The sequence below is a fragment of the Anser brachyrhynchus genome (assembly GCF_964034855.1).
Source record: "Anser brachyrhynchus genome assembly, chromosome: 4".
NCBI classification, from domain to species: domain Eukaryota; kingdom Metazoa; phylum Chordata; class Aves; order Anseriformes; family Anatidae; genus Anser; species Anser brachyrhynchus.
The window spans coordinates 3,021,940-3,037,537 of NC_137698.1; the positions used below are offsets into that span (position 1 = coordinate 3,021,940).

The following is a 15,598-nucleotide window of genomic DNA, read 5'->3' on the forward strand; positions in this document are numbered from 1 at the left end:
TTGCAACATACCCTTTCGAAGCATCATCATTTGCGATTCCTTAACTGACTGCTACAGAAAGCAAGCATTTAAAAATAACTCATCTCCCTTATGTACATGCTCTTCTCCTTCAGGGATTAGATAATCTTCATGCAGTCCAACCATATGCCAAGGCCCAGCCCCTAGGTAACAGGAAAAATTTGCAGGGGTGAAAACCTGGAGCCAGAGCTGTACCTTTAATTTCTGCTTGCAAATTCCCTTCATGTTTGGCTGGGAAGCAAGCTTTCAAAAATTACTGTTTCCCTTTTTTTGATTGTGGGCGTTAAAAAAATAAAAAAATTGGCAGTGTGGCAGAAATATGTTTGTTATCCTACAGTGTGTTATCATATATTGCAATTCCATTTCCAGGATCACTTAAGCCATTTTCTCCAGAGACTGAATCAGTGTAAAGGACAGACATGGAAGGGGACAGAATTAACACTGCACAGTCCTTAATTCTATTAGCTTGTAACTACTGAGTGTTCGACTTTGCAACCTAAATAACATTGCAGTATAGTAATTTTTGTATGTAATCTAGACACATGTAGTCATTTATGCACTAACCATAATTACGTTTTCTTACATTAGCCTATATCTATTATGTAACAGGTTTATTATGCGTTATGTTTCATCATTTAAAATTAGTGAGAAGCCATTTTCTAGTACATTTTTTCCTTTGATATGGCATCTAGAGTTCACAGAAATAAATATGTTCATTTTGGTAGCTGTTCTCTTTACTCGGTGTTGTGATGCCTAAGCAAGCATTTCACTATGCTGGTTTTCAAGCCTTCCAACTTTTGAACAAATGACTTCTAATCCTTAATAGTAGCAGAAGGTAAGATTAAAAATAAGTTGGAATCAAATTAAAATTAAAAGAATCCTTGATAATGGGGAATTCAAACCAATCTAATTTTTGAAATTATGGAACTAGGCTCCACACCAGCAAAGAGGTGAAGGGAAATGACATAATATTCAAGGCAAAGCTACAACAAGGGTGGGCTGGTAGGAGCATCAACCTAAACCAGCCATGGAAGAGAAGCTTCAGGTATCCTCAAATGCCACTGTTAGTAGGGGACAATGAATGTCCTGCAGCAGGAAAACCCTGGGGAATGGGGTAAAGGGCACTGGGCTAGAAAAGGCAGCACCCGAACAGTCCAAGTAGTATGTAAGTATAAGTAGTATGAAAGGTATAGAAGATCACCTCTACCACTGCAGTGGCATACAAGTTTTTAGGAAGGTTAGCTTTTTTCTCCTTCACAAGAGCAAAATATAAAAAGGGACAGGAGAGTTGCAGGGAGAAACTCCTTGAGAAAAGAAAGGAAAAAGAAAACCAGTTCATGCAGTCCCCCACACCAACTGGTAATGCTCCCGATAACAGATTTTTGTCAGCCCCTAGGTGGAGACCTTATACTGATCAGACCACATCTGTTAGATTTTAGGTAACCTGCCAGGCTGCAAAGCGGTGTCATTTCAGCACAGAGATGCTCTGCTGCTGCTTCTGCATCCAAGAGTCATGTTTGGCACAGCACACGAGGCCAGACACACTTCTTATTTTCACCAGCCTCACCCACGTCTGGCTCTCCCAGTTCTAGTACCGAGGTACTGGGTAAAATCTGAAGATCTCGTATTCCCCTCTCTTGAGCATTCAAGCGAATTTCTTGCTCTCACTGATTTGCAGTACAGGATGATTTTGCCATGGAGAAACAGAATGACAGCTCTGCTCTGCATCCTCCCACGTCCACGGCAGCACTCTTTGCCTGAACACCATGGTGGATCCTCTGTCTCCAAGTTTTGGTTCTCACTCCAGGATGAGTTTGGCACCTGTAAATGCTTACATCCTTTGAACATTTTTGGATTGCCAAATACATCCAGCCATATTTGGGAAAAGGAGGGCTTGTATGGGAAGAAAGAGGACTTCCATTTCCAGACATTACTTTACAGACAGTTCTTTTCACAAAAGAGAATTATAAGGAATAAAAGGATTTCAGGGGATCAATAAAGGCATTGCATTGGGAAAATTACCATGTTACTGCTATATATTGCTTGACAATAAGCAATTTAGACTGAAATGAGATAAATCACAATAAAAGACACTCCTCCACCTTTTCTTTTAATACCAAACAATGCATTAAGGTCAGTGATCTATTCATTCATACTCAGAGGCACAACAGGATAGCAGTGCCTAGGTGCCATGGCAGGTAACACAGGTGGGACACGTACAGCAGGAGATCTGGTCTTCAAAAAAGGCCACCAAAACAGTCTGAGGGTTACTTACTGCAGTGGGAAACCCAGTTTCATTCTCTTACGCCAAACAAGGCAGAAAATGAGTTTACAGATTAGTGTCTCACAGTCCAGGCAAGATGGACTTTTTAAAGCACTTTTCTCCATTTCACAAACAAAGTTGGAAAGTTTGTCCTGATGTGGGGCAACAGAGTAACCCAAACCTTCACAAAACCACAAAATTGCTTCTTGCCTAGATCCACCATTGATTTTATTTCTCTTGCTGACATGTTGTTCTTTCTAAGATATCTGTATGGTGAACTGTTTGCACAATACAATATATTTGGGCATCTCTACCTTGCATTTTTTCACTTTCTGCTTTAGAATGCAGCCAAGTCACTGAACACAATTCAGTCCTTCAAGGCATCTACAGCATTAGTGAGAGGATCTTCTGTTTCTTGTAGTAAAGGTGTTGGATTCTTCATTAAATCACAAAAACAGTATTGTTTAATTCAGTACTCACAAGCTCTAGTATTGTCGGCCTGTTCTCCTTCAGCAATATATATACTCAGCTCAAATCCGAAGTACTAAACAACCTTAGCTTTATGTTACCCTGTAAACAGAAGAATTATTACTGTACATATTTTCTGATAACAAGCTAGGTAGCTTGCACTTTGAACTGATTAAAAATATTTCCTAGGAAACAGAAAACAGTAAAAGTGTTTTTTGTTGTTGTTGTTGTTGTTTTTAACACCAGTTTGCTTTATTTTAGTCACAGAAACACTTAGATAAAATCTTAGCTCCAAATAGGATTCCCTGGTGATACATTTGTGGTGGCTGAGGAGGGCAGTCTGTGGCAGTTCTGGGGTCCAAGCACTGGAAGAGCTTCCACAGAGTCTGGAAGAAGGGACCTGTCTGCCAAATGGGCAAGGGGAGACACATAAAAGGGTTAATTTAATCACATCCAAGTGACAACATCAGCCCAAAATCCCAGTCTTCCTCTTCAGTATTAATTTTGTTGTTTTGTTTCTTCTACAGTCCGTGTTCTGATGCAAGATACTTTATACTTGGTTTTCAAATGTTGTATTTATTAATATGGTTGTATTTTTTAATGTGAGGACAAGCGTTTAAATTTTCTTCTGACAACAGAATTAAAGCCTTGGCAACCAGAAAGAAAAAAAGTGGAAATAACTCATGTGATGACTAATGAGAGAAACAACATACATTCTACTCCAAACACTGCGCTCTCCAATGATGTAATTTACACCGTGTTTGCTCCTTTTGTTCAGTACGTTCCTAAGCTTTACATAATAAATTTCACTAGTATCTGACTGCAGTGTTTGACTCAGCAAGGTGTACTTTAAGCACAGTCTAACTGCCACAACTCATGTGTTTAAGTTCCTGCTAAAACAGGCTCACCAGCTCACAGATGCAAATAGTGGCCTCAGTTCTGTAAGCATCCCCACATGTATCTTTAACATAAAGGTGAGATTCAAAGGTCTCTTAAATTGATTGAGAGACATAGCAGAAACTCCCCAAATATAACTTGAGCTCAAACAACATCTTCGATGGCTTTTGATATCAATCTGAAAAACAGGAGTGGCTTCAAGGACTGTTGGTAGACAGTAGGAATTCAGCATGCTGTTGATTTCAGTTTTCATTAGGGACTGTTTTGGCAACTGCACCTGGACAGAATAATGCCAGGACAATGGCTTCAAGCACATGTAGTCACCCCGCTTTTGTTTCGTAGTCTCCCAGTCCTACTCCCCCTCCCTCCTGAGGGTGCAACAGATGTTTGGTGTAGTTGGAAGTTGGTAGTGATTTATAGAAAAATTGATTGGGTTTAGCTAGTGTTGCATTCCTTACCTTGGTCTCGAGTGGCTTTGTTTATTTATTCATCTACTTTTAAATTCCTGTGAAGGTCATCCAATAAGTCCTATGTATGTTGTCTTATTGAAGAGTAGAAATTCAGCTAAAGACCAAAGCCTATTACAGCCATAGTTCTGAAACATGACTGCTGAGTGATTTCTTTCTAAACGCAATTAACAATAATGCTAAATATATAGTGGACAACATGCATAGGATGATAGTAAAACAGTTTAATAAGTCAAATTTTTCCATGAGTGATTTCCACGTACTAATTTGGGATATTACACTGTCACTTCATTCTGCGTAAAATGAATGTCATGAAAAGACAATCCATAATGCTAGAAATTGCTAGAGTGGAGAGCAGAAACCATCCCACTTAGCTTGTTTCTGACCGCTCACACCACGATGCCGGATCACCTCTCTGAGGGCCCAGCTTTCCGTGGGCTGCAAGGCGCATGCAAGGCGTGCCGCTGTCCCCCTGCACATCTTTTTTCCATACTGCCTTCTCCATAAAGCCAACTGTCCTCACGTTTGAAATGACCCCGATGAAAGCAGCTGGTTGGTCTAGCAGGGCTTCACTTCCTTCATCTTCATCAGCAGTGAGTGGCAAGCGCTCGTTAATAATCTCTATTGACAGTGATAACCTCTCGCTGCCAAAATAGGTCACTGGAAGCCCGGTGTTTCCCCTGCTGCTAATGGTCTGGAGCTGTCTGGAGAGCAGAGGGTTTGAGATGGGTGGGATCTCGGCAGGAAGCAAGCCGTCACCGAGTGTCCCGGTCACTGCCTGGCGTGATACCATGGACCTGCGTCCAGTAAACGTGCGGAATAAACCTATGTGCCGACAAAATGCAGCTTTCATGAGGATGCCCGGTGCATGGGGCTTCTTCATGGCCAGGCCTTTCTCTGCTCACTACCTGCAACTGCTTTTTGCCCCCCAGTGCTTATTATCTCTCCTGCTGGTACCGCTGGTTGCTCTGAGGAAAGCTTGCCAACGGACAGGAGAGAGCCCTATTCGTTTATCTCTCTCCTAATGCCAAGCTAACTGCTAAAATCAGGACACTTTTTTCCTCCAGTTCCCAGCTGGGGAGGGATGAGCAAGTGCCAAAATACTTGGGGGCAAGGGAGGGAGACTGTTCTCCTGGTATTTCCAGCCGGGACCAGCCGTGCCTTGAAAACTCATGCCAAAGCCATTTTGCTCCAGTTACCCAGCTCAAGCTTCCAGCGTGCAACGGGGCTGACAAGTTCAGATCGTTGCCCAAACTTCACGACACCCGTCCGAACGCCGAAGCCCTGCATTTCCTCATGAGCAGCACTGCCAGCTTCTCCGCGAACGATGAAGAAACAAAAAGAACGGGGTGGAATTTATATTTGGATTTATGTTCGGTACATACGTAGTATGCTAATCTGATTACTCACCGGGAATCCTCCTTTGCAACAGCTTTTTATTCATTAATCCTAGCACGACAGCACGAAAACCTTAGCACAAGAGAGCAAATCGAATGCCAAGGCACCGTCCCCACGCTCCTACTGCTCGCACGGCCAAGGTGAGGCTGGGTGCCGGCGGGGCACGGCCACCAGCACCCCGGCAGCCCTGGGGACAGTGAGCCAGGTGCGGGTGTCACGCAGCGCCCGCAGCCGGCTCCGCGACTCGAAATGTAAATTAATGCAGCAGCGCTGCAACCCCACGCCCCCTGCTCGCGAGGGGGTCGGAGCAAGGGGAAGAGCGTTGGGTGCGGGAGCTGCGTTGGGTGCGGGAGCTGGCGAATTGGTGCATTACACCGATTACGGCTTTATTCGTGCGTTTGGGTACGCTCTGCTCCAGCAGGGACGCACCACGAAGGACACCTCAGCACCACTGCTGCTCGCGACCACCTTACACGCATGTGGGTGCGCTCTACCCCATCCTAAGGCAAATCTGGGGGGCGATCTGGCTTTTTTCGTGATTAGCTTTTTTACTGACAGGAGAGACCAGCAGAGAACAAACGGAGGGGCACCCACATGCGGGGACCTCCCTCAGGGCACCCGCTGCGGGGTCCCCCCCTCAGGGCAGCCATTACGGGGTCCCCCCTCAGGGCAGCCATTACGGGGTCCCCCCTCAGCACAGCCGCTGCCACCCCCTCGGGGCAGCCGCTACCGCCCCCCCCGGCCCTCAGGGCAGCCGTTAGGGGCCGTTCCCCCCCCGCCCTCGCCCCCCGCCCCGCGCACCCACCTGGCGAAGGCGCGGCGGGCCGGCGGGGGGCGAGGTGCCGCCTCCCGGCGCGGGGGGCGCGGGGGCGGCCATCTTCTCGCCCCGCGGCTCCTTCCCGCCGGCGCCCGCCTCTCCTCAGCCCCGCGGGCGGCGGCTGCTCCCCGCGGCCGCCACCATGCCCCGGGGGGCTCCCGCCGCCGCGGGGGGGGTGACCTTGCCGGGGACTTCGCCGCTGGCTCCGGGCTCGCCGCCCGCCTGGTCCCCGCGGGGATGCGGGAGGGAGCGGGTGGGTGCCGCGGGGGGAGAGCGGCGGGCGGGCGGCGCGGCGGGGTGCCCGCAGCCGGCGGCGGGCGCGGAGGAGGAGGAGGAGGAGGTGGAGGAGGAGGAGAAGGAGGAGGAGGAGGAGGAGGAGGCCGGGCTGCCGATGAGATCACGGACAGCTCCGAGACACACGGCCGGCGCCGGGCGGGGAGGACCCGCCTCGCAGCCCCGCGGGCACACGGCCACCCGGCACCCCCCTCAAGGCGAGCGCTTCAGTGCCACAGGGTTCCTGTGGTGGCACAGGGCACCCCGTCAGAGCTCCCAGTTCTGCTCCAAGCCTTAAAATACGCCAATAAAGCCGTGTTTTGGGGTGTCGGGAAAAAGCTGGTGTTTTCAGGTGTGGTTGTCATCACGCTCCGCGGTGTTTTCAGCTGCCAACCCCCCCTTGGACTCGCTGGAACATAAAAGGGAGAGATTTATCCCGTGCCGCCCACGCTGAGATATTTTGGGGCCACAAGGGGCCCTATAACGAGAAAGTCTGATCTCCTGATAAAGACAAGAATTTCTGGGAATGCATTTTCCCTCAGTGACTCCTCTAGCAAACCCAAACAGCTGGTGGAGCTACGAGAGGCGCGTCAGAAAAGCGATTTAAATTTGTTGCGTTCAGATGAATCCATTACATCCCCAGGCAAGTGGTTCTGGCAGTTAATTGTACTCACTTATCTCCAGACTCCAGCTTTTAGCCACCGGAGCTTGCTTCACCTCTGTCTGCGCACACAGCCAAGGAAACCTCACCCCTGTGTATTTAAGCGTGGGGCTCTACCACAAATCCTCACCTAAATACCTTTCTAAGTATACAGCGGTCTGTCCACTAGTGTAGAAAAAAAAAAAAAAAAGTTACCCCTTATTCAGCTGAGAAATTCTGATTTCTATTGCATTAGGAACATGCTAGATTTCTGTCCACCAGCTAATTAATCTGAAAACCACTCAGGCTGGCTGGTGCCGGGGTTTAGCCGATGTCCTTCGCCCCACCTCTGGCTCCATGATTTCTGTCACACACCCTGTGGATGACCCTGTGGCAGCCGTGTGGGCAGCCGGATCCAGCTGCAGGCTGGTGTTTTCCTCCTTGCCCACCCTGGACAAAACCCTTTAGACTGAAACTTGAGGTTCACGTAGCATCTAGCTCGGTGCCAAGGTGCTGCGCAGTGAAGCAGAAGAAAGCCCCTCTTGTCAGAAGTGCAGATAAACAGGTTCGTGTCTTGCAGGCACCCAGCAGAGCTAGTGCTTACTGAAAAGGGATTATGCCACACCTGCAAATAATTCTCCCATTATCAGCTAATGTATTGCTTTTATTGCTTTCATTCCCAGTTTTCAGCTACTGTACGGGCTGTGGCTCTGTGCAGTGGCCTTTACCTGAACATGACTTGGTACCCAGCAGGGAAGGATGACAGTGTTTTGGAGCCACGGTTCAGTGTTTTGGACCACGGTTTTCTGTAACATGTAGCATGTCTTTTAGCATGGCCCCATTGGGAGAAAGGCACTTCAGACACAGGTTGTTTGACAGGGAAAGTTTATATTTCCGATTTAAAGAACACTGTGGGTACATGTTGCATCTTTGTAAACCTGTACAGAAGCACGTTCAGGCTCAGAGGAGCTTAAAGCTCAAGGCAGGTATAGCTGCAGGGAAGAGGTGCCGCTCTCCATACTGACCAAAGCTTGAAGATTTCAGCAAAGCAGAGGTTTTAAGGAAGATTCGTCAGAGGCTTAGGGTAGCCAGTGGGAAACAAGGCATCGGCTGTATGCTTAGACAAGATGCAGGGAAAGTGAAAGGTGAGAGAGATGAAATGGGGCTCAATTGGAGCTCACAGGCTCAGAAGAATCCACAAGGATACCAGCGAGGTCAGCCCAGAGTCTAAAGCAGCGGGAGCACAGTACCAAGCCCTGTGGCAGTGAAGCACAGCTCACGAGATGCCTTTCAGTTCGCTACGAGAGCCCTGTGCCAAGTGCTCATCCTACTTATCTTCATTTTTCCCACTGTCACTCTCCATCTGCAGCATGAGTATTTCAAGTTTTCCCTCCTGGTTTCTCACAAATCTATTTGACCATTTACTTCCAAAATAACTCCCCCTCTTCCCTTCATCCATGCCTTTCCCAGGTGGGGGCATACCTCACCTCTGGGCCTGTGCACATCCTGTTCCAGGTGTGGATTTGCTGGGGACAGCGGGGACAACCAAGGAGCCAGCAACATGCCCAGGTACTCCTTTGGAGACAAATCCAGCACCGAGAAGCTCCCCTCTCCCTGCCACATCCCAGAGCACTGCCTGACTGGGGGGACATCTCTCCCGACCCCCAATAAACCAGAGGTTCAGCCCTGAGTGTGGGGACAGTGCAGAAGAGCCCCATGGCTGAATTTTTCTGTGGCTGTGACAAACATCAGTGTGTCCTGCAGAGGTGGGAGCGGGCCCTGGAAACCAGGCAGTGCCCTGTGGCAGCATGGATGGGAGGGAGAAGATGGCCACTGTGCTGCCTGTGACTGGGGCAAGGCCCTGACATAGATAAATGTAAATAACGAGCCAATTTCCTCAATTCTTCTGTTGTCTTTCTCATGGTGACAGCATCTGATGAAACAATGCTTGGGGCATGATTTCCCAGCCCCTGCATGAAGAGGACTGATCCTGATGTGGTGATTCGGAGCTGCTCGGCCTATGTTTCTGCTCTTGGTCCAGCTTGGGGTTTCGGTGCCAGAGCTATGCAAGCAGGCCAGGAGCGAGAGGCAGGCATCCCATGGAAAAAAGGGCCTGTTTTATCCCAGCACACAGTACCAGAGCCACCTTGACAAGCTTGGCATCATCTTTGCCAGCCTTGTGTGAGAGAAGCGATGCCGTGGTAGATGCTTTCACACCAGTGGCAGGCTGGGACTAAACTGCCCAGTGCCTTGAAAGCAACTGCTTCCTCCTATGTCGTCTGCTCCTCTTTATGTTATTATTATTTTATTTTATAGCAACACTACCTTGCCACCAACAGTCCTTCGGGATAAGAGCCCTCCTCTCCCTACTTCAATGTGCCAAATGCCCGGCCAGAGGCTGACCGGCCACCTGCTGCCCCACGGCACGGCGTGCAGGGCGGGCCTGCTCCCTGCCCAAAGGAGGCTGCATGGCTGGCTGCAGGGAGCGCTGCCCACGGACAGAGGCGAGGACCCATGGAAACTGCCAGGGAACAAAGGCACCACAGGAGTGGAGCAGTCCCCAAGCTGCGTGCCTAGCTGGGGGGCTTGCCCGGAGCCCTCCTCACTGCCTCCCCTCCGCCAACGCTGCGGCCCTGCCACACTGTGACAAGCGTTTTGCTGGGGTCAGGATTTCAATCCTTGCCTCTGGGGAGAGAAAGGGAATGGGGATCGGGGTATACAGATGCTGCTTTTGCACAGAATTGTGTTTTCTGTCTCAACGTTGCTGACGTAAAATGGGTCAGCCTGTGAAACACTGAGAAAGAAGAGTTCAGCTGTCCTTCAGTAGGTGTCGCAGGGGGCTGATGAGGAGCCTGTTGAAGGGACAATGAAGCAGGGCTTAAAGGAAATATTTGGCACCGAGAGGGACTGCCATCCTGCCCCATCCTCGTGTCAGCATCCTTCCTCATCGTGAGTTTGACACTGTGCAGAAGACACGCTGAAGAAGCTGCACCTATATTTCAGTTGTGCTCTCAGCTTTCTGTGATAAGCTCATCTGTGATAAGCTCAGAACAGCAAAAGACGTACCCTCTGCTTGAAGAGTGTTTTTTTAATCACTGCTTGTAAAATCACTACGCTAAAATTTTGACTGACACGAGCATTCAGTCTTGCTAGATTTTTGTCATGTGTGCTTCTCAGTTTGCTATTACCTCACATATAATTACCTAGGAGCTGCATTACTGTGGAAATGTGCCTGTATTTGGCCATAGCAACACATTTGACATTTCCACTCAGCCTGCAAGCTGCTCTGGAAGTGACCACAGCAGAGCATTGCCATTGACAAACGATGTCCTTGCTGCTGGGCAAAACAACTCCCAGCCTTTCCCGCTGCAAAACCCCAAAGAAATTTGGGGGGGCAACAAAGAAATTGTTGCCTCACGTGCCAAGGCCAAGTTTTCCCCCTCATACGGGTACGACGGGCAGGATGGAGAGGAATGGTTGCACTCCCATAGACGTGGGGACAGTGCCTGGGGACTCCCCAAGTGCGTAGGGGATGACACAGGGGACTTCTTTTCCCCAGTGTAGCTTCCTGTATGTGACGGACTAGGGCGTAAGGCATAGCCCAAGGCACTGTCCCAGGCTGTGCCCCTCGCCTGTGAAGCAGGACAGTGTGGGGCAGCTTTGCCCTCTACTGGCCACAGCCCTCCGTGGGGTCCCCACCTAAAAACCTGGGACACTTCTGAGGGCGATGGGGACGCAGCCCCCTCCGCTGGCAGCGTTCAGCTCTGCCCCAGCCTGAAGAAAACAGAGAAATGGTGTCGATGGAATCACCTTGAGTAAAATCGCACCATACTGGGCTGCTTTTAACACCAGACTCATCCCACCCCTCACTTTCTTCCAGGTCTTTTCTTTCACACAGCTTGTTAGGTTGGGGTAATTGTTGGATTGGGCACCCCAACGGCACTGTTTGGAGCAGCACGGCACTGCCAGCACCCAGGGTGCAGCGACACGGGGCACAAGCAGGAACACCGCCGGGGAGTGCAGCCCTCCTGCCTGCCCAGCCGTTTGCTTTCACGTACCACAGGTGGGTCGTGCTTCTCTTTACCTTTCTCCCACTCCTTGTCGCCACGCAGTGTTTGTCTTCTTCCACTCAAAATGCCACGGGGCAATAAAATGACAGCAGTGATGAGCACGTGCTTATCTAGCTTAAAACGAGTTGCCTCGGCAACCGCAAGCAGAGCTCTCCAGCATCCTCCTGCCTCCCTCTTCCCTCGGTTTGGCAGTGACAGGGATGACGCGGGTAGCAGACACACGCCAAGCACGCCAGCGGCACGGCTTCCAGCGAAGGGACACGGGGATGTTGAGGCTGGCTGGACTGCACTTGTGACCTGACAGCAGCCCACAGGCCACCACGTGCCCCAGGAACCGCGCAGCACCTCGGCAGCAGGGAGCTGATGATGGCAGGGGATCCACGTCCCACCGCTGCAGTGACCGGACACTTCGACAGGGACCTGCTGCCACGCGCAGCTCCGTTAGCGGCCCTTTGGGGATGAAGAGGCAATTAGAGATTTGCATGATTAGTTTGGTTATGCCTTCAAGCAGCATCCGAATGTCAACAACTTGCAGCGGGGATTTACAGAGGGGATTTTTCTTGTACTTCAGGTCACCTGAGTGGGGCCAGGCAGGCAGGAGAGGCTCTGGGTGGGACATGGGACAACCTCCAAGGCCAGTTTTGCTACCAAAGAAACTGGCATCACACCTTCAGAACACAATGAAAAGCAGCTAGTGGTATCTTGCCTTTGTAAAATTATTCAAGTATGTTCTGCCAGGTGTTTCATCAGTGTGTTAGAGAAACTCCTAGGGGCATTTTTAGAAAATCAAAGAAAACCATCACCACCACCACCAGAACAAAACATGACAGCCATGCACTTGCATTTAAAATAAACACTCTTGAATACCTGCAGGACTAAACTTCTAACCTGCTACAGGAGAAAAAACGCATCGGGAATATAATGCCCTAATGGCACCGGTATGAACAGGGCCAGCTCACATCCAGAACGTCACAGGCAGGACAAGCCACACGGCTCCACTGCGCAGCCCCAGTGCCATAAATAAGTGACACGGTTAATGCTGGGCAGCATATTCCACTTGTGGCACCGAGTGACTCCTTTGGTACCACCCCCAGAAATATAACCACTTGTAGGTAAGATAACCACATTACTTCCCCTCTCAGTCACATTTCAAAGTCACCCAAGCATACCTTATCTAATTATTTTTTACAGCATTATGCGGCATTATTCCCATGATTTAATCCTGGCTGAGATCATTGGATGCTATGGTACTGTACGTAAGCAATTACAACACTGACATGCGTTCTGGGGGGACCAGACAGGCAAGCGCCTTTGGCATCCATCAGAGGGCAATTTTCTAACTTGATTTAGAGCCTCTCCAGAAAAGGATAATTGACTTACCTGCTAGCTTTCAAGGACTGGCTTAAAGTCTGACTTAAGCTAGGATACATAGTATGTCTTCAGGGAAAAAAAAAAGGATGCACAGAGCACCGGTATTATGTGTAAGACAAAAAAAAAAAAAAAAAAAAGTAGAGCAGGCGATGTTCAATCAGACGCAGATGGGAAAGAAAGTTGAAGAGTTAGGTAGAGAAACCAAAGGGAAGGACGTAGCCTTTGGGAACACAGCATGTCAGCAGGGGTGGCAGGTAAGATTTAAGAAGTCCTCTTCCTGCAGGTACCCATGCCCCAGACAAGAGCACAGGCATCTCGTAATTCCTCAAGTCTCCTGAAGGAATTGCAATTCAGTGCTAAGCCAGGGTGGGACAAGCAGATTTTTCAGACTTCTTGCGAGTTACAGGAATACTGTGAACAGCCAAACAAGAAACCTCAAAATTAAAACAAGGTGAAAAATCAGAAGCAGAGAACCTTTTCTGCACTGCCCAGGGCATACAGAAGGGGCACGGGGTGTGAGCGTAACCCGGGGAGGGAGACACCCCTCTTGCTGCGGGCTGCTGGTTACTGAAACCTGCAGGCCCGCTAACTGCGCCGGCTGCTTTCGAGCCACTGGTGTTCTTCCAATCCCATGTTCCTCCTTCCACCACTTTTAGCGCACAAACACAGCTCAGGGGAGGCAGAAAGTGACAAACTGGGAGGAGACACGCATGAAGAGGCTTGAGTTTCCTTACACCTTATCACCAAGTATTGCGGTGGGAAACACGCGTGTTCAACGAGGTTTTCTGCCTTGGGCTGCTGGCTCTACAGCGAAGCCGAAAGAACAGTAGCACAAGCAGATTAAATCCAGGCCAGCAGGCATGCTTGTTTGAGACCCCCTCTTGCAGGCAGCAAACAATTAATTGCAACAGGTATCCCTGCTTTAATGTCTTCGACTTTCTGCCCACCTGCCCCGACCCCACACCTTGCTAGCCACGTGGCAGATCTTCACCAAGCCACCCCCCTTGCATGCCCTGTGCTGCCAGCACACCCAGCACCTGCACCTGCATTCCTCTCCTCCTGCCCTCCCTTGGCTCCTGCTCCCAAGCCCTTTATCTGCGCAGAGCCCGGCACAAAGGAGCCCAGTCCTTGCTAAAAGACAACAGCGCTCAAGGCCCATTTTTAGACCCGGAAATGTTTCTATCGGAAGAGAAATCAAAGAAGAATCTTCTGGAGAGAGGAAAAAAAATAAAATATTTGTTTCCCTGCAGGGCACCCATGATCAGATTGGCTGGATCACAGCACACTTAACAGTCCTTAAAGAAGTCTTTTAAATCACGAATGATAGGAGCTAAAAATATAAACCACTACCTTTTAAGATTATTTTTTGGAACTCAGAGCTCTCTTTATTGAAGTCCCAAATTATAACGTCCCACTGGCTTCCATGGCCTCCATTAGGTCAGAGCTACGGAACTGGTGCTGCCCTGCAGAGTCGGCAACTAGTGGAAGAGAGGTAGAAATATAATGCTACTAAAAATAATTTCAGATTCAGCACTGTGCTGGGTCACAAAGAGCACGATCAATCCTGGACTTTGCTCTAGGCAAGTTTATGTGCAATAATGTTCTTTCAATTCAACACCGAATGTCGAAGCTAGAGGAATCAGCAAAAACAAATGACAGTCATAGGTTATGAAGTACTCTAATTTTATATTATTATCCTGATGTTTTAAACAGAATGTTGTATTTCTGCAGAAAAAGATGCTGTTAAAAGTTCCTAGGAGTGGATGAATGTAGAGAAAAACTGCAGAACAGAACATTTAATTGCAAACAACCCCCCCACATAATCGCAGATAAGCATTATTCCAGACCACACTAAAGGCACCTTCTGTTGGTACAGTCATATGTGAAGAAATTTAGCTCCTTTGGGATGGTAAAACTCCACAGATGGACTCCTCTTCTTAGCATATGCTGATGGAGAGGGACAGAAACAGCAGATATTAACTGTCATGTGTACTTAAAGAAAACTATTTAAACCACTCCGACACTTAAGAATCAGAGTGTCTTGTGTAAAGCATATATAGTCCATAACTTCACGTGACTTGTGAAATAAATGGCAAAAATTCTTATTCACTACTATATACAAAAAAAAAAAATCTTTTCCTGCTGAAGCAGATTTCCATACTAGTCTGAAAAAAAGAAAAGACGACTGCTGCTTAACAGTAAATACTTAACCTGTATAATTATGGAAAGGAACAGAAGGATGACTTCTATGTGTTCAAGGCAGAAATTATTAATAAAGCAGCAAAAATCGACAACTTCTGCTTGTGCAGCCCTGTTCCACTCTCCACAAAACATAAAAAGTCTGAATCATTAATGATTTGAATCATTTATAACATGGATGAATTTCAGCTTAAATGAATTTCAGCAGGGAAATCTAAGACATTTTAACCAGATTAGACTTTTTTTTTTTTCTTTGCACATCACAAATGAAAATGATATCCTGTCTTTCAGGCAGGGTGGCTAGACAACATGTATTGATCACTTCAGCTCTTTTCACAGCTAGGTATCTCACCTCTCTGCATTGTGTTATCACATATCCTACCCATCTAGTATAAGAGAGGAGTGGAAAACTCAAAAAAAAATCCTGCAACTGGACTAAACGTCTGAGTACTGCTGAAGTCCGCACAAGAGCCTAGCCTCTAGGTTAGGACCAAGCCATCCCCCCTCCTTTCCTTCAGATTCCTCTGGGAGGAATTGTCCTTATGCAATTTCCAGGAACGATTAGCAAACTTTCCCCCCCCCAACCCCCTTGAAAGTTTCTCTCTTATCTTGCACTTTTTTTTTGCTCTGTGTTTCTGCTATCTTTAGTTTGATCACTGCTATACCCCCTCCATTGATTTGTGGTAATCCTCTCCGTTCACTTACTGCCTGAGGAGA

At 48.4% G+C, this 15,598-nt stretch overlaps 1 protein-coding gene across 3 annotated transcripts in view; it reads right to left on the reverse strand.

Annotated features, from left to right (window-relative positions):
* The window catches only part of ANK2 (ankyrin 2), a gene marked incomplete at its 5' end in the record, with an annotated part of 358,674 nt that extends 352,125 nt beyond the window's left edge, over positions 1–6,549 (reverse strand). For all 3 annotated transcript variants that reach the window (XM_080591203.1, XM_080591200.1, XM_080591209.1), the window contains one exon: positions 6,317–6,549. In XM_080591203.1, coding sequence (XP_080447329.1) covers positions 6,317–6,388 — 72 coding nt within the window. The remainder of the gene's footprint in view (positions 1–6,316) is intronic.
* Between the last annotated feature and the right edge of the window lie 9,049 nt (positions 6,550–15,598).